Here is a 19619-nt window from a genome sequence, read left to right on the forward strand (position 1 = left end):
ACTCTGGCCCGTTCGACTTGCTGTCCACATCGGTGCCCACCAGAGCTACAGGAGACATATCCCAGGCTCTACAGGCCTTCTTACGGCGATATGGCGGTTTTTCTCACAGGTCACCATGCCGGTGGCGAGACCTTCGCTACGCGGACATTCTTGCCGGATGACCTGTGATTTACAGATTCGGTGCTCTACCGAAACATATACATGGCAAGACACAAGATTCAGAGGCGAGTCGACTATCTAGCAGCCCTGTATGCCTTCTATACCGGCCACTGGGTGTCTATTCCTGCGCTAATCTGGAGCGTAATGAGGAAGCTCTATGATGAGTACGTCAGCAAGGAGGTGCCCAGAAGGGCCAAGTCTCTTCCATTCAGCCACCTCATCACCCAGATTCTCATAGACCAGCGCTATCCCATCCACCCACAGGAGCACCCCGAAAGAGGTTCCTGTCACTTCCTCAAGAAGGACTGGGACAAGAGCTATAGAGTTATTATCACTCACCTGCAGATCCATGCCGTACTGGCGGCTGCAGAGCTGGAGTTAGAGGAGGAAGCGGCAGCATAGGCAGCCCGACACCAACAGAGCCAGCAGCAGCAGCTCCCACAGCGGACGATGCACCAGTCGATCCAGCTGCCGAGCATAATAACATTGATATAGACATTGACTTGGAGCACTCAGTGGATGACGCAGCTCAGTATTCTCCAGCCGGGTCACCTATCCATGAGCAGGAGCAGACCCAGGAGTTGTCTTCTGACTCCTCCATACCAGACTTGACCCCCGGCTTCGGAATGTGTCTGCAGACGCTTGAGGACGCTGTTGTTGCCATCAGAGCTGACCTCACGGCCCACAGAGTAGAGTTCGCTACCTTCCACACGGATGTCGCGACCATGTTCAGAGATTTATCTAGAGACATCTGCGGAGCCAAACCTGCCCGTCCTACCTCATCTTCCTGAGCTCCCACTCCTTTTTATCTTATGATCCCCCTCTCCTTTTGATAATTTATTATTGTCACTGTATTATTTTTACAGCCGGTCTGTCGGCTTTGATATTTTTGTTGTACCTGCACTTTCTCTATTTTATATATCTATTTTTGCTATGGATGTCATATGATTGTATTCTCATATCTGTATGTTTGACTCCATCAGGTGCATCATAGTGACTTCAGTAAGAGAGTGCTACCCAATTTTCAGGACCACCCTTATACCTCTCTCATTTCGTTATCTGTTTATCCCATTTACACTTGCATGACCACTGTGCACTGATTATCCCATTTTGTTATCTGATAAGTTTATCCAAGTGCCAATTTTCAGGACCACAGTTCATCCCAAATTTGGGGGGGCCATGCCACCCACTTCGGATACTTCAGTCCCGATCATTCTTACTTAGTTGCACTGGCATACTCTTTTCTTTGTTCTCTTTGCACATTGAGGACATTGTGTAATTTAAGTTTAGGGGGAATGGTGCTCTACAGTGTTAGTTTTAAATTCAATTTTTTAGCATGACTTGTGTATTTGAGGGATATTTCTATGATTGGTCCATATCTAGCTATGATTTTGATCTTTTGAGGACTATATTGCTTAAAATTTAAAAATTGCTTGACTTGAGAGTCCAATACTCCTTGTATGCCTTGTGGAAGCCATTTAGGAGTAAATTTTTCGAAAGATTGATATCTTGCTTGCACTTGTGGTCCACATCATCCTGATTTTGTGATTGTTTTGAGATTCATTCTAGAATTCTACACTAGCACCAGCGCACACTAGCATTCATTTGTGGGGTACATGCTTTGTTGATTATTGAATTGGTTATATCCCAATTGGGCTAGTAGTGCATTGAAAGCTTTCATTCTTGATAAAGGTGGATAACAACCCCTTTTCACTAAGTAGCCGGGATTCTAGGCTCATCAAGCACTGAACTTCTCTCGCCGAAAGGTGGAGGGCCCAAACTCTAGGTTAATAATTGAACTTGCTTACAAAAAAAAAAAAAAAAAAAAAAAAAAAAAAAAAAAGTGAGGACTTCTCCCAAATGGTGACTTGAGCTTGTAAGTCCGTAGCGGTGTTTGAACACCTAGTGCCCTAAAGCCGTCTGGTTTGGGAGTCATTGACCTAACGCTCGACCTCATGAATCACTAGAAAGTTTAAGAGATCAACACATTGCACTATGCTTCCATCTTTGATCCTTCAAATATATATATATATATATATATATATATATATATATATATATATATATATATATATATATCGAGTGAAAAAAATAAGCGCACCTAGAACAATAAAGCTTTAATAAAAGGTCCACTTTTTATCTTGATGATCGGTACTAGATTTGTGTGCTAGTTTGAGGGTAAGGATGTGATCAATTCTTTAGTTGGCTAAGATAGCAACACATTAATGCCTGTCCACTCAAAAGGATTTTAGAGTTGTTTTGATTTGCATGATCATTTTCTTAATGTGTGGAGGACCATACTTGCTTGCTTGATGTTGAGATTTTGGGAGATTGCTTGGAAAGGGTTGAAAAATTGCATATTTGAGGTAATTTTCTCCCAATTCTTGTTTGCAATATTGGTACCTCTTTTGAAAAAATGAGTTTAATGTTTGTGGGTACCATTTCTAGAAACCCTCACGAGACTTCACTCGTCCACTAGGGGTAATTTAGGGGTTTAAAAGGCTTGTTGCATATGCTAAATGCAATCGTGTTCCCTACGAAAGTGGCGTTATTCATTTATTGTTTTCTAGTTTATAGTTGTTCATTTCATTCCTTTACTTTCTAGTTCATTGCTAGGGACTAGCAATATTTAAGTTTAGGGGTGTGATGAGCACTGAAAAGTGCGTATTTAAACCCCTTAAGCTTAGGCATTCTAATACTTTTATCTATCTTACTTTACCGTTTTAGATTGATTTCGTATTATTTCCATTTTCAGGCACTTATCCCGAAAATAAGCTAACTCAGCCAAATAAGAGCTTAATTGAAGCAATTCTGGGATTAATCAAAGAAAAGAGTAAAGTGGAGGAAGAAATAAGCAAAATGAAGCAAAGCAGCAAATTCGATCGATCCAAGTCCAAGGTTCGATCGATCGAACATTGATCGATCTCAACACTTCAAGATAGATCCAAGCCTTGACCCAAAAGCATAAAATTCCAAAAGTTCGATCGATCCAACACTATCCTTCGATCGATCGGACACTTTTGTCCTTATTTAATTGATTGATCCTATTCACAACTGTACCACCCACTAACCACTTTTGTCTTTTTCCCATAAATATCTCCCATAAATATCGCGGATTTGTCTTTTCCAAAAAGCTCAGCTAGTTGGATCGATCCAACCTAAGTTCGATCGATCTCACTTACTTTCAATTGATCGAACTTCCTCCAGTGCAAAAAAGTTAAAATTCCATCTCATTGAAAGTTGTCCTTTATCCAATCATTAGGGAATATTGTGTACACAACCCCAGCTCATTTTGGGTGTCATTTTGACCTACCTATATAAGGATAAGGATTGTTTTTTCAAGGAAAGAGGGAGATTAGATATTCATATCATCTCTTGGAGAGGAAGTTTAGAGGAGGAGGCTAGAGACACCATCGGAGATCTTCATCAACAAGGAGAAAACCTCTTCCATGGAATTAGCCCTTGAGGGTTGGAGCATCATCACCATGAGTGGCTAGACATCCTCTTGGGGCTAGAGTTAGCCCCAAGCATGCTTTCTATATCTTAATCTTGTGTATTATTGAGGGATTAGTGTTGTAATTGATGTTTTGACACTTTGATATATATAGATCTTGTTTATTCAATTATTTATGTGGTTTAATGCTTCCAATTGGTCATTTCATTCTATCTATATGTCTATGTATGCTAGAATAGATGTTCATGTGCTTATCTCTAGATTTTGTGTTATTGATGCATGTCTATGTATATTGATGCTATGGATTTAGAGATTGTCAAAACATTATGCTTAAAAGAATGCTTTTGTGATTCTCTTGATGGTTTATGCTTATCTCTTGATGGGTTGTGCCTCTCCCCTAGTTTATTTTCATGCTAGTAATGTAGATGTAGTGTAGTTGTAGTGTAGTATTGAATGGGAGGACAATCTATGCTTGTTGTTTGATGATCCAAGATTTTGAATGCAATTAGCATATGTCTCTATCCTTGTGTTGTATTTGGATTGTGAGCCTAATGAAAGGATTAATGACTTGTTTTAATTTATTGTGCCTTTCACATGTTGTTTAGACAATATATACTTCATTACTTAGATATATTGTGCCTTTCACATGATGTTTAGACAATACATGCTTAACTAGTCATCATTGCTTGTTGAATCAACCAAATACACACACACCAATATTGCAACACCCTAATTGCCCTCATTAATCACTTGTCAATAATATAGAAATGCATTGATTGGTGGTGATCTCTAAACCCCAAGATATCTCTCTCTCTTTTACTTACTCTTAATTGCACTCTTTTGCTATTACTTAGCTTAATTTAGTTGCTCTTTAATCAACCAACCAACTAATTGTTTGATCACTCGACCTACTAGCCCTAATTGTGATTCCACAATCAACTCCGACATTGCTCGATCCCCACAGTCCCTTAGGATGATCCCTACTCGCCTTAGCTATATTTATAGTGAAAGGTAGTAGTGGCTTCTATAAATGTAAAACTCTTAGCCCTCCCCTTAATGCACACTCTCAAGCTTGTGGTAGGACGACGATAACCACAAACGACCAGACACTTCATGACCCATTGGGCGAAAAACTGTCAAGAAGGGTCGTAGAAGTAAAGATATGGTACAGAATGACTTATTTCTTACATCGTTTCAAGGATTTGCCGAGCAAAATGACGTTGATGGATGACTTAGCACTCGAATCTTGTACTTTAAAAATGAAATTGAAATTTGATTTGGGCATGGAGCAAGAACGGACACGGCAATTGGAGCTTGAGGTGCAAAAAGAAATAAAATTAAAGGAGTTGAGGCACAAAAAGAAATTAAAGGAGATTGAGATTGAGCAGTAACAAGTTATTTGGGAAAGACAAATGATGGAAAAAAAATCCAAATGATGCTACAAAACTAGCGATGAAAGCATGGATCAAGAATCAACAAAATGAAATTATAGCGCGTTATACAAAAAGGGGCAATTAATTGTAATGTTTACTATTTTTTTTACATGTTCGGAAGTATTAATGTATTATTATTATTATTATTATTATTATTATTTTTCTTGAGTTGTATTATTTTATTTTATTTGTAGGAAGCTATATAATGCACTTTTTCTTTAATATATGTAATATTATTGTCTTTTAATATATATATATATATATATATATATATATATATATATATATATATTTTAAAATCTTTTATCTAAACATATAATCGGAGCAAACAACTATAGCTGTTAGCATTATAGTTGTTGAGAATAAAACAGTTGGGAAAAAAATAAATAAACAATTAAAAAAAATTATTTTATTTTTTTAAATATTAATATAATAAAGTGTAGAATGAAAAAATGAGTGCACAATAAGAACTTCTAGTCTCCAAAAGAAGTGTAGAGCCACGTCAGCACAATTGATGTCATGGCTCTACATTTTAGTTAAAGTGTAGAATGAAAACAACTCTTGGCGTTGGGGATGCTCTTAGAGAAGTTGAGTGAGGGTAGGGAAAAATCATACTAACCTAGAAAAGAGACCAATTTATGAAGTTGATAACTTCTGATATGTTTCCTTCAAAGTTTCCCTCCACCCTCTTTTTATAGCCTTCAGTATTGACGTTATTACCCACTAGTTTAAAAGGGGGGTTGGATTAAGGCCCATACCTATTCATAGGTTATGATGACTTATCCTTAACCTTTTCAGAGTTATGATGTCAGGTTTGCATACTTCTTTGTCAAGATCGCCATATGCAGGTGTGACCCTCATTAAATAAGGTTTAGCTTATCAGAAGGTGGTGGTTGAGTATTAATGGTGATTGTATGGGTCTCTGCTTTGCTTTGGATTTTCTTTCACTCTTCCCTAAGTTGGTCCATCTTTATTGGACTTAAACTGATCTTCCATCATCCAATCCAAGATCCTTTAAGCATCCCAATTAACCTCGAAGAGTCCTACCATTACTCTTAATCCTGTCGATGTCTAACTCATGGCGGAGTTGAATCGATGCTAGCTTCAATGGGTCGTCTCGAGGCTGTGTTGCTCGATATCTAGGTTGGGTAAGTCAGATCGAGGATCTAGGTCCTTCGATCAACTGGTTCTGGTCTTGGAACGATCGAGGCTCTGGGTCCTTCGACAGTCTGGTTTATGGCTGTGGCTCATCTGAGGCTCTAGGTCAATGTCTAGGCTGTGAGTTACATCGAGGCTCTAGGTCTCATCTAAGGCTGTAGGCTGCTCGATGTCCAAATTGTGCAAGTAGGATTGTGGTTCTAGGTCTTTTGATCGACTGACTATTGGCTTAATCGAGGCCCTAGGTGACTTTGTGTAGTTTGTGAGTCGGATCGAGACTCTAGGTCTTTCAATCCACTGGTTGTATTTGTTTTCTCTATTATTTGTCCAATCCAAGGTTTGTCAAACGTGTGTATATATGTATGCGTGCAGAGAGAGAGACATTTAACATTTCAGTTGTATATGTAGCAAATCACAGGATCAATTTCATAGCCAAAATTGGACCGACTATCGGGAAGGGGGCAAGTTGCAACTTAGAAGGGTGTTATCGGTTTGCTAGCAACAGTCGCCTCTTGCTATTAGTCCTGTGATTTAATTGGTCAGTTTGAACAACGATTGCATGCCAATTATTTTACTCCTTCATTTTCTTAGTTTTAGAGACTCACTTTGGGGAATGACAAAACTGCTTTGTTTTACTTTTAATTTTATTATTTTAACGAATCCACTTTGAGTTAACTTTTCTTTTCGATTGTCAACTTCAAGTTAACTTCTTCTACCGATTGCATTTCTCTTTCCTCCTTAAAATTATTGGTTTTTTTTTTTTTTTTTACTAATCTTCCTCTGTTTTTTTTTTTTTTTTTTTGACTTATCTTGAGAAACCCACTTTTAGATGACCTTTCCGGGACGTATTTCTTTATTCTTTTTTTTTCTTCTATACTAACATCCAAGTTCCACATGAAAAAAAAATACGTCCAAGTTTCAACAGATTTATACTATTGAAACATGTTGACAGTAAATAAATTAAAATTTAAATGGCCTTGCCATAATTCCTTGACATCAACTCACATCAAGTTCGTCTACATCCATGGTCAAAAGATTACAACACAACTGAACTTGCGAAACTAATACATATAATCAAATCAAAGGTAAAACATCGTCAAATCTGAATATTTTCAAATTATAAAAAATCAAATTCCATTTTTCATCCCTCTTATTAACATAAGACACTATTTTTATTCTATGCAAGTAAGAAGAAAAGTACAATTAATAAATTAATATTAGACCTCAAAAATCTTGTGCAGGAGGTGGTGCTCGTTCGTTGGAAACAAACACACGAGGATGATTTTCTTCCTATTACACATATCAAATATAAATATAAGTTTAAGATACATCTTGTGTATTTCAAAAGGAAATTATAACATTTACGACATGACAAACCTGAATTTTCAAAGGCTCTCTCCTCTTACCATTGGGCACTTCCATATGCTTTTGAGCCTAATATAATACTAGTATTAATAATTAGTAACTAAGAAATATATCATTAAATGAAATACATATGCAAGATAACTAAAACTCTAACATGTTTTGGTATGTTTTTGCATCTTTTTTTACTAATATTTTCGTTCCCATTTTTAATTCTTTTAGAAGCTCCTTTTGTAGTTGACACTTGTGGGTTGAATACTGAGTTGTCAAATATCACATTATTATTAACGGCCTCTTTATTAAAATCACGACAATTATAAGGATCTTCAAAGCCCTTAAGAGAATTATTAACCATTGCACATTTTTTTCATAACTTCTTTTTGCCTTTGACCGTGGACTAGCTTTTATTGAGGCACCAAACCCAACAGACTTTGCATACTCTAGGTAAAATGAAAATGCTTCTTGACGTGAATCAAATTTCATACCATTGCAAGGTTCCAATTCTTTTCCTCTCCCCTCATGTCTTTCACCATCAATCATATTTTCACTTCCACATGAAACATTCTCGTTGTCACATTCCTCATGGGCTAAATTCAAATCAATATTTAGAGCCATGATTACTAATATAAGAGAAAAACAACCCTTCAAATTATGAAATATCTTTTTTTTTTTTTTTTTTTTTTTTTTTCCTAAATATCAATAACAAAATCATATTGTAAACCATTCATACTACGTAGAGTTGTTCAATTTAATTGACTTAATTTTTCACAGAAGTCTTCAACCATTATCTCCTAAAAACTTCTGCCGGCATAACTCAAAAAAACTGATGCACTATTTTGCTTGCTAATAAAATTATATATATAAAAAATTAACTAAACAGATTCTTCATTCTTTACAAACTAATAAATCAACAATTACTTCCACTCAAAACACCTAGTACACAACATATGGGCCGACTTCTACGCATTATGTAGAAGCAGAAACAACATGAAATCAATATCGTGTTAAAAAATTCAATTAAAAAGCATATATGATTTTTTTGTTTTTTTCACAATAAATTTCTTATCGCGTTGCACTTGATATAGAAAATTAAATTTTAAAAAGTATATATAAATTAATGGTACGCTTGTGAATAGAATTTTAATAATTATATCTTTCATCACATGGTATATAATCCACGGTTTAAAAACACCTTGCACATAACCTGATGAGAAATATGCTATCAATACCGATTCGATCGGAGCTCTCTTACTGAATTGCTCATGCAATGAAGATTCTCAATATTATGCCTTGAGGATGACTCAAACCTCCACGCTCTTTTAGCTCTTAAATTAAACTAAACTGGAAGCATTTCATACAGACTTTGGAATAATTGAATTTCCTTGCCGAATTAATTTCAAACTTTTTTTTTTCCAAGTTAATTTCCAAACTTCCTTCTCATCAGTAAAACTGCGACTAGCAAGATTCTTTGGGCCTGCAGGAGTAATGACAGATAGGGCTAAATAGTTTGAGCGCTTTTAAGATCTCGAACTCCCCATTTTATAATGGATTTGATTCACAATACCGGTCGTGGTGTAACGGATTCAGATAAAATCAGTACAGGATGGAACCCTTGATGCTCATCAATGCCAATCATTACAATATTCAATTTCCTAATAAAAACAATTTTGGAAAAAACCAAAATTCATTTTCCATAGTCATAACTGGATGGTATTTTCCTATAAGTCACTTCTCCATTGAAAATACAGTAAGCATATAATTATATTTAAAAATATTTAAGTACTATGTATACAGAGTACTTTTTATATTTCTAAACTAGAACTCACCAAGCCAAACCATCCTTTCCACTATATTAATAGAAAGAAAAGGGAACAATACAGGTTTAAACTCCATGTACAAATGGTGGCTGCATTAACCTCCCATACTATAGGATGGGCGAGATTGGTCGTCGTCGTCATAGATATCTTTAGCATAGTCATTGGATGCTAGCAAATTCACCTGCAAATTGAACCTCAATTATTTCATATGTATCAGAGAACATTCAACAGGGGGAAAAAAAAAAAAAAAGCTAAGGCACAAAATGAACCTTGACAATCTCTGAGTTTGAGTTCGGACGTATATACGCTGCTAAGACACTCATATTGAAGTCCTGGGAGCAAGAACACAAGCAAAAATCATAAAAATCTGATAACAAAGAAACCAGGTAATGAAATAATACAAAAGCAGCATATTATGATACAAACAGAAAAAATTTATAATAAATAAAAGATTTTGAAAAAATTTATAACACTACATTCGGCCACCTTTCTCATCTCTTAAGTTACAATTAAGGCTCATAAACAATTACCCGAAAACCTTGGTAGGTCAAATATCTGGAAGCTGGTTGTCAATCTATTAAAGAAAAAACATGACAAGGACTATCTTGCATACGTGTCCACCAAGGGTTTTCCACATAATGTACTCTGCATATCAGGTGTAAGTGATGTTGATGCAACCCTGAGGGAAGTGCTAGATTAAGATATCACAAGGTGGGACCTTTTAATCATCATAAGTTTCAATATATATATAACTGAAAGATACAAATATGATAGTCCTTTCTCCTAAACCCCTACAAACCTACAAAATCACAAGTAATTATGGGGGAAAAACCAATTAAGGTCATTTCATCCAAGTCACCAAACTAAACCCATTCACAATTTCCCTGATTTATATAGGGATACTTGAATCCAAAGAACTATCAAAATCACGTTTATCATGATGATTGTTCAAATTTCATTTTATGATTTTCTTAAGTATGCCCTGCCTTATTTACACCCAAAAAAAAAAAAGTATGCCCTGCCTTATATCTAATATCTTTCTAAATGATTATTACTTGATCCCCCTTAACAGTCACCTGTAGGATAGACTAAAGTAAATCCTATATTGATCTCCTACAGGCGCAGTCAGTCCTTCATTTGATAATTTGACAGGGTGAAGGGAGCCAAAAGAGGGCATTTTATTTTAGAACATGATGCTGCCTTACCAAGAGAGGACAAACAATTGTCGTCTAAAGCAAGAGAGAGACAGATAAACAAAGAAGGAAAAGAATGCTAGAACAAGGAGAAAATAAGATCACAAAATAAGAGCACAAAAATATTGATCACCCCCTCTCCAATACCACAACCACCCTTTATATAGTCTCCCAACAATCGTACAATAATTGGCTTTATAACAATAAAGAAAAGTTACTAAAAATTAGAAAATTACACAAAGTCAGGAGGTTTCCAAAAATCAGAAAATGGAAAGTTTCCGAAAATCACAAAGTTGATAGTCACTACATTAATGTAGTCCCCGCAGGTTAGAAAGAAGTCACGTGAAGTACTAGGTATAAAGAGTACTTCACGGTGAACATGCATATTAAAATAGCCATCAAACATTGCACCAAAGTCAATCCCAACCAAACAAGTTTAGCATGCCACAGAAGCATACTGTTCATTGCCATGAGAATCTCCAAGACACGACACACTAAAATATCTTGACTGGAACTTTTCGAAATAAAAACTTCTTCACTCTCAATCACAATCTGCTCACATGATGATCCTTCATCAATTTGATGCCCAAATTCTTCCATACCGTCTTGGACAAGTTTAGCATGCCACAGAAGCATATTGTTCATTGCCAATCCGCTCACATGATGATCCTTCATCAATTTGATGCCCGAATTCTTCCACACTGTCTTGGACATGTAATTTGGAAATTTCATTGACTTGATCAACAACTAATCCATATTGCTCACTTTCATTAGCAAATTTCTTGTCAACATCCTCTTCTTTATTTTCTTTTATTTTTTCCTAGTTGGCACTCACACACCCCCCTCCAAGGAATTGTTTGCACCTAGCAAGAATCGATCCTGAGACCTAATGCTTCATGAGGCACCAAGGCCCATGTCTTTTCCAGCAAGGCCAACCTTTGGGGTACATCATCCCCTTCTTTTTCCATGTTGAATTCCTTGAATTCATCATTCTCGTGTCAGAAGCAAAAGTGAATTTCGCATAACCAAGGATCTGCCTACATCCGGCATTAACATATCATTATCCTTTTCTTCCGGAAAATCATCATATTTTGGTTCAACCTCCGAGGTTGCATCATCTTCCTCAATCAAAAGTTGTTTTCCTCCATTAAAAAGTTTTCTGCACGCCACCAATCTATGCATAGGCTCTGCACACTTGTAACACCTCATCCCAAGGTCTCAACATCGATTTTGACCTGTTGTCCTCCAATAATTTTGGTGGTTTCCAAACAGTGGCAGCATGCTCTCTAACCAACAAATGGCAGCTGCTGTTCCACATTTTGCACTGCTGTAGTGGCTGATTTGCCCTTAAAAGTGGGCTGCGTCTTGGCGGAACTGCTGGAATTGGAATGTGTTAGAATGTTTATGTATATATATATTTATGTTGGGTCATTATGTAATTACCCATAGTAGTTAGGATTATTGTGTAATTAAGTAACATTGTGTAATTAGGTTATAAGTCTTTTCCTTTATATAAGCCTCATTTTGGCTTAAGGGTTATACACAATATATAGAGATACAGAATTCTCTCTCTCTCTCTCTCATGAATTTGAACATGGTATCAGAGCTATATGAATTCACGGGTGTGGGAAATGACAATTGTGTTGTTCCTGTATGAGATTGGAATCGCGATCGGAATCGCGAGAGTGTTGTTGGTGTCTTTGCCGGAAGTTTTGGTCGCCGGCAGGTTGAGAGCCTCATTCGTCGTCGTCGTCGTCTTCAGATCTGAAGCCTCATTCGTCGTCGTCAGATCTGAAGCCCCTTTGGCTACTCGTGTTGTTGCCGCTTTGGTTGTCAGCAAGCTCGCCGGCATCCACCATCGTCATTTGCAGAGGTGAGGCTTCATCGATTCGTCTTTTCTCTTGGTCGGAAGTTGCAGAGGTTCTGATTCGATGTGGTGTCGCTGATTATTGAGACGGCCGCTGCATGTGCTTGGGTTGCCGTCGCCGCTGCATGCTTGCCAGCGTCTGTCAATGGGTTGTGAAGAAGAACAACCGTGTTTGGCTACGCGTGATGCTATTCCAACCTTGGTTTACTAAAACTGGGATAGCAGAGACCTGGTTTTGATCCAGCCCAGTTCCAACCCGGTTGCCCAGATCCGGCCCGACTGCCCAGATCCGACCGAATACAAATTCTGCAATTTTTTCCCCAGGTTTGTTTTTTTGTTATCTTTTCCATGGCTACCAGTCCAAACTTGTTATCTTCTACCTCCTTCAATCCACCAATAACTTCAGTCAAGCTTAATGGAAAAAATTACATTTTATGGGCCAAGTCGGTAGCCATTTTCCTGAAAGCCAAAGGCTTTGGCACTCATTTGGTTAAGGATAAACCCAAAGACAGTGATGCTGATTTCAGTTCATGGGAATAAAGGGATGTTCAGATCATCTACTTAATGCTGAATTGTATTGAACCTCATATTAGCTCCAACTTGTTATATCTAGACACTGCCAAGGAGATATGGACCCGACTCCAACAGTTATATTCAGGTACTGGTAATATAACTCGAATTTATGAGGTGTGTAGACAATTTTTTGACCTCCAGCAAAGGACTCACAATTTAGAAGAATACCTCTCACGAGCAATGGGACTTTGTGAAGAAATAAACTTGTATCAACCCATCACCTCTGATGTGAAAGCCATGCAACAACAACGTGAGGATTTTAATGTTGTTCGGGGTTCTCACAGGATTGTCACAAGAATATGAACCTGTTCGAGCACAGATTTTGGGTAACCCTGCACTTCCTTCTCTTCCTGATATGTTATCCAGGCTCCAGCGTGCTACTTTATCTAGTGGCGCTTCAAGGGGTGCTTCAAGTGGTGTCACTGCTCCTCCTAGCAGTGAACGTTCTGCCTTAGTTGTGAACCAGGGTGGCTTTCAGTCTTCTCGTGGCGGTGGTGGTCGTTTTACTCGTGGTCGTGGCAGAGGCAGAGACTCAAAACTTTGCACTCACTGCGGTCTTACTAATCACACTGTCAATTACTGTTGGGATCTTCATAGGAAACCGCCACCTTCTTCTTATGCACATCAAGTGACTTCTAATGACGGGGATTCTTCTTTCTCTGCCACACTCACTGCTCCACATGTGGTTATTGAGACTGCTATCGTCACAATTCCTCGCAATGAGTATGCTCAGTCTCTATCTCAACAACGGCCTTCCACCTCATCTTCATGGGGTCCTTTGCCCAATCAAGTAGTGCCCCTGCATGTCTTTTGTCCTCTAGTCAGAGTCCCTGGATTCTTGACTCTAGCACATCCGATCACATGACTCGTAGTTCTCATCTCTTATCTGATTTTCAGTCTGTTCCTTCCTCTCAAAGTGTTACTCTTGCTAATGGATCATCAACTAAAGTTTTGGGTTTGGATACTATTCATCTTACCTCTTCTATGTCCCTTTCCTCTGTGTTATACGTTTCCTCAATTCCCTTTTAATTTGTTGTCCATTAGTAAAATTACTAAATCTCTTAACTGTTCCGTTACATTTTTATCCCACATGTTGTCTTTTTCAGGACCTCAAGACGAGGAAGAGGATTGGTACGGGACATGAAGTAGGTGGCTTGTATTACTTCGATCTTACACCATCTCCTACGGCTCTTCAATCATCTTTGTCTTCAATCATCTTTGTCTTCTTTCCAGTGGCATTGTCATCTCGGCCACCCATCATTATCAGTTTTGCAACGTCAAGTCCCTGGTCTTAGTCGTATTGAGTCCATGTCTTGTGAAACATGTCAGCTTAGTAAGCATTGTCGTGTATCTTTCAAACCGAGAGCTAATAATCATGTTGCTAGTCCATTTCAGTTAGTTCATTCAGATGTATGGGGACTAATAAAACATATTTCTATTAATGGATTTCATTATTTTGTGACTTTTGTGGATGATCATTCTGGGATGACTTGGTTGTTTTTTATGAAAAATCGTTCTAAGTTGTTCTCTATTTTCCAAATATTTCGCAAAGAAATCAAAACTCAATTTGGGTGTTCCATTAAAGTTTTACGTTCTGACAATGCCAAAGAATATTTCTCAGACCCTTTTGAGACTTATTTTCATGCTAAAGGCATCATTCATCAATCATCTAGTACTTATACTCCGCAACAAAACGGAGTAGCTGAACGTAAAAATCGTCATCTCCTAAAAGTCTGTCGTGCCCTATTATTTCATATGTATGTTCCCAAACGATTTTGGAGTGATGTTGTTCTTACGATATGTCATCTTATTAATCGGATGCCCTCGTCAGTGTTAAAAGGTAAATCTCCTCATTCTGTTCTATTTTCCGACTCCGCATCATTTAATCTTACTCCGCGGGTCTTTGGATGTGTGTGTTATGTCCATAACCTTGGACCTGGTCTTGATAAACTCGACCCTCGTGCCACTAAGTGTGTTTTTCTTGGGTATTCTCGCACTCAAAAGGGCTATCGTTGTTACAGTCCTCATTTTCAACGCTATTTCACTAGTGCTGATGTCACATTTTCTGAGTCTCTCCCATATTTTTCTGATTCTACTACTCCTCTCGATATTACTTCTGAGCCACCTATGCCCTCGGTTCCCTCTCCGTTTCCTGCTTCCGCACCTCCTCACTCCGTTGTCCCATTGCAGGTTTATACTTGACGACCTCGACCGCCTACTTCACTCCCTCCATCTCCTTCAGAGTCTTCGAATCTGACGCCTTTACCCGATGATTTGCCTATTGCTCTCCGTAAAGGTATTCAGTCATGTGTTACTTCACATCCCATTTCTAACTTTGTCTCCTACCGTCATATTTCATCCTCTTTATCTTGTTTTTTTATCCAAAGTGTCTGCTACCTTTGTTCCCAAAACTTTGCAGGATGCTCTCTCTGATTCGGGTTGGCGACAAGCCATGGTAGATGAAATGGATGCCCCTCACCGTAATCGAACATGGGATCTTGTTCCCTTACCTCCAGCTCCAAAACGGTTGGTTGTAAGTGGGTCTACACAGTTAAATACCTTCACAATGGGTCTATTGAGCGGTTGAAGGCTCGTCTGGTGGCAAAGGGGTACACTCAGACTTATGGTGTCGATTATGATGAGACTTTTTCCCTTGTTGCTAAGATTTCTTCTATTCGGGTTCTTATTTCCATTGCTGCCAATTGTAACTGGCCGTTGTTTCAATTGGATGTCAAAAATGCCTTCTTACATGGTGACCTGGTTGAAAAAGTTTAGATGGAGCAACCACCTGGGTTTGTTGCTCAGGGGGAGTATCATCACATTGTTTGTCACCTTAAAAAAGCCCTATATGGATTGAAACAATCTCCACGAGCTTGGTTTGGAAAATTCTCTGAGGTGGCATTAGAATTTGGTCTTAGCAGATGCCAGACCGATCATTCGGTATTTCACCTGCGCACTAAAGCTGGCTTCATTTTTCTTGTGGTGTATGTAGACAATATTGTGATCACAGGTGATGATTCTAAAGGCATTGCTAAGTTGAAGTTATTTCTACAAGATCGATTCCACACTAAAGACTTGGGTAAACTTAGGTACTTCTTAGGTATTGAAGTTGCTAGATCCAAGGAGGGTATAAGTTTATCTCAACAAAAATATGTGTTGGACTTGCTAGAAGAAACGGGTATGTTAGGTGGTCATCCGGTTGTGCTCCTATGGATTCAAATACAAAACTTGTGTCTGATGAGGGTGATCTATTTAATGACCCGGTCAGATTTCGTCGCCTTGTTGGGAAATTAATTTATCTCACTATCACTCGACCTGATATTTCATATGCAGTTAGTGTTGTAAGTCAGTTTATGGGAGCTCCTAGAATGCCACATTGGATTGTTGTTCTTCGGATTATCCGATATCTCAAGCAAGCTCCAGGTTTTGGGTTACTATACAAATCAAATGGTCATCTCAGGGTGGAAGGTTTTATAGATGCTAACTGGGCTGGTTCTCCTTCAGATAAGATATCTACTACAGGCTACTATACATTTGTAGGAGGAAATCTTGTTACATGGAAAAGTAAAAAGCAAACGGTGGTAGCTCGATCTAGTGTTGAAGCTGAGTACAGGGCAATGGCCCATACCATTAGTGAGTTGACATGGATACAACATTTTCTAAAAGAACTTGGGTTGACAGTTGAAGCTCCTACTCCATTTTTCTGTGATAACCAAGCAGCTGTTCACATTACATCAAATCCTGTATTTCATGAGAGAACCAAACATATTGAGGTTGATTGTCACTTTATTCGAGAAAAAATATTAAGTGGGAGCATCTCTACTCCATTTGTGAAGTCTGAAGATCAACTAGCTGATATGTTAACCAAAGCACTGGGTCATAACCGGTTAAGGACTATCTATTCCAAGTTGGGATTATTTGATATATATTCTCCAGCTTGAGGGGGAGTGTTAGAAAGTTTATGTATATATATATTTATATTGGGTCATTATGTAATTACCCATAGTAGTTAGGATTATTGTGTAATTAAGTAACATTGTGTAATTAGGTTATAAGTCTTTTCCTTTATATAAGCCTCATTTTGGCTTAAGGGTTATACACAATATATAGAGATACAAAATTCTCTCTCTCTCTCTCTCATGAATTTGAACCAGAATGCAAGGTCAAGCAAGTTTGAGGGATCAGAGTGAGATGCTCCATCATCCTTTGAAGGAGCAGTCCCTTCCACGTCAACACAGTGACCAGAACTGTTGACTGATAGTCAGATGTGCACCTATAATTATCCTTTAACCGAGCCACTCTAGCTTTCTGATAGATCAAGAGTTCCTTATTAGACAGAGCATTCTCCATGCTGGTCCTGAGTCATTTGCTGGGTCTACATATCTAGAGCTACAGGTGCGATAAGGACTGCTGGCTATGAAGATTCTCTGGGCAGAGAATTGTGTCTCAATATTCTAGAAAGTCATCTGAGTTGAGTCAATCTTCGTTAAAGTCGGACAGCCAGTCGAAAAACCGTTGCCCAAAAAAAACTTTTACGAAAGTAGGTAAACATTGCCGCATCGGAATGAAGAGACAAAGAGGATGGCTGGAGAACCCGAAATTGGCTTGTTCTGTTGTTTCTCTACCACTGGAGCCCTCTAATAAGCCTTCTAAACTGACCAAAATGAATGCAAGAGCAGAACTTCTTGTTTGTGTGGTTTTAGTCTGCTAATATAGCGTGCCACAATCTGTTCTTCACTCTCCAATAGGCCATTGCACTCAATCAGCTGATAAAATTCCTAAGCGTAATCTTCCATAGTACGGCCTCCTTGCATTGTTCCTTCAACCTTTTCTTCATCTTTTCCCATTCTACGATCTTTGACTTACCTCTACGCTTCTGGGTAAGCCATAGTTACTCCCACCATTTCGATGCTCTAGCTTTCAAATGAATAGCTACGAGCTTGACTTTTACGAGCTTGACTTTCTTGTGATCGGGTATTTTGTGGTATTCAAAAATACGTTCAATGGTATTTAGCCAACAGATGAACTCCTCCGCCTTAAGACTCCCGTGAAAGTCAAGAAACTCAATTTTAATATTTGCCTCCCAACGACGACTAGTCCGATCATCAAGTGATCTATGGCGTCGCGAAACATAAATCAGATTTTCCAAAAAAGTTCCGATGTTGGATAGGTCATCCTCCACCGAGAAGTTTTCATCAACCGGCTGGTCGTTAACTGGCAGGTCGATAACATGTCAACATCTCAACTTGTCTCTGCAGATTTACAACTTTGTTTTGGACTTGCTAGAGTAAGGGCTCGGCTGGACCTTGCGTCCTGCAACGTCCTCGTCCTCGGTCCTACTCTAGGTTATTGTCGTGGAGGCATGACTAAGCAATCGAAAGGCCGAAACCTATGCTTGGATGCCAACTGATGCCACCTTACCAAGAGAGGACAAGCAATTGTGGTCTAAAGCAAGAGAAACAAACAAACAAGGAAGAGAATGCTATAAAACAAGTTGGCAAATAGGAGCACAAAATAGTTGCTGCAATTCTATTAAGAACTCCACCCCTCTATCCAATTAGCCTCTATAAGGAGTCTCCTAGCAATCCTACTATAATTAGCTTTATTACAATAAAGGAAAGTTACTAAAAATCCTAAATTTAAATAAAATCAAGAAGTTTCCAACGATCAGAACATGGAAAGTTTCCAAGCATCAGAATATGGAAAGTTTCCAAAAATCATGTTGAAATATATAAATATTTCTATATAATTGTGGAGCAAAATCCTCCACCAATAACGGTGATCTAGGCAATTTCCTTCCAACTATAAATATTTCTATATAACGGTGGAGCAAAATCATCCACCAATCATGTTGCCTCATTTGACTATTGTACATCTGCAATATTTTCTTACCTTTACCATGACTATATATAGGCTCTTTGTACCGAAACAAAACACACATCTGAATAATAGAAATGTAGCCCTTAGTGGCTCTTTGTTCATGGATGTAGGCCTTAGTGACGAACCAAGTAAATTTATGTGTTTTCCATCTTCCGCTTATTCTTGATTTACATTTCTTATTTCCGCATCCAAATTTAACATGGTATCAGAGCCTAGATGTTCTTGTAATCCCATCTATAATTTAATGGGGAGTACTGGTATTATTATCATGGAGCATATTCTCTATGTCTTCACTCTTCACATTCCATTTCCCGGCATAGTTCCAGTCCATTTCCCGGCATTGTTCCGGCCCATTTACCGGCGAGTTTTGGTCATTTCCTGGCATAGTTCCGGCCCATTTCCTGGCGTTGTTCCGGCCATTTTCCCAGCTTAGTTCCAACCATTTTCCCCGGCGTAGTTTTGGTCATTTTCCTTGGCGAGTTCCAGTTTATTTTCCCCGGGAAGATATAGTCAATTTCCTAGCTTTGTTCCAGATACCTTCTCATCATCTTTCGAGGCGTTTCTTTGGCAAGTTGGGCATTCATGATATTCATGCTCGAACTTGAGGGGGAGTGTTGAAATATATAAATATTTTTATATAATTGTGGAGCAAAATACTCCACCAATCACGGTGATCCGGGTAATTTCCTTCCAACTATAAATATTTCTATATAACGGTGGAGC

General features: G+C 38.3%; 1 protein-coding gene across 1 annotated transcript in view; it reads right to left on the bottom strand.

Moving 5' to 3' along the window:
* Positions 1-9148: 9148 nt before the first annotated feature.
* The window catches only part of LOC132300050 (protein DWD HYPERSENSITIVE TO UV-B 1), a 51489-nt gene continuing 41018 nt past the window's right edge, over positions 9149-19619 (bottom strand). The window contains exons 9-10 of the mRNA XM_059796989.1: positions 9653-9715; positions 9149-9564 (exon numbers count right to left, since the gene is read on the bottom strand). Of these exons, the coding sequence (XP_059652972.1) occupies positions 9478-9564; positions 9653-9715 (150 nt within the window). The 3' untranslated portion in view covers positions 9149-9477. The remainder of the gene's footprint in view (positions 9565-9652; positions 9716-19619) is intronic.

This window comes from Cornus florida, unplaced genomic scaffold, assembly GCF_030987335.1.
Source record: "Cornus florida cultivar Cherokee Brave unplaced genomic scaffold, ASM3098733v1 CherokeeBrave_3.0.0_Hap2_Chr03, whole genome shotgun sequence".
Lineage (NCBI taxonomy): Eukaryota > Viridiplantae > Streptophyta > Magnoliopsida > Cornales > Cornaceae > Cornus > Cornus florida.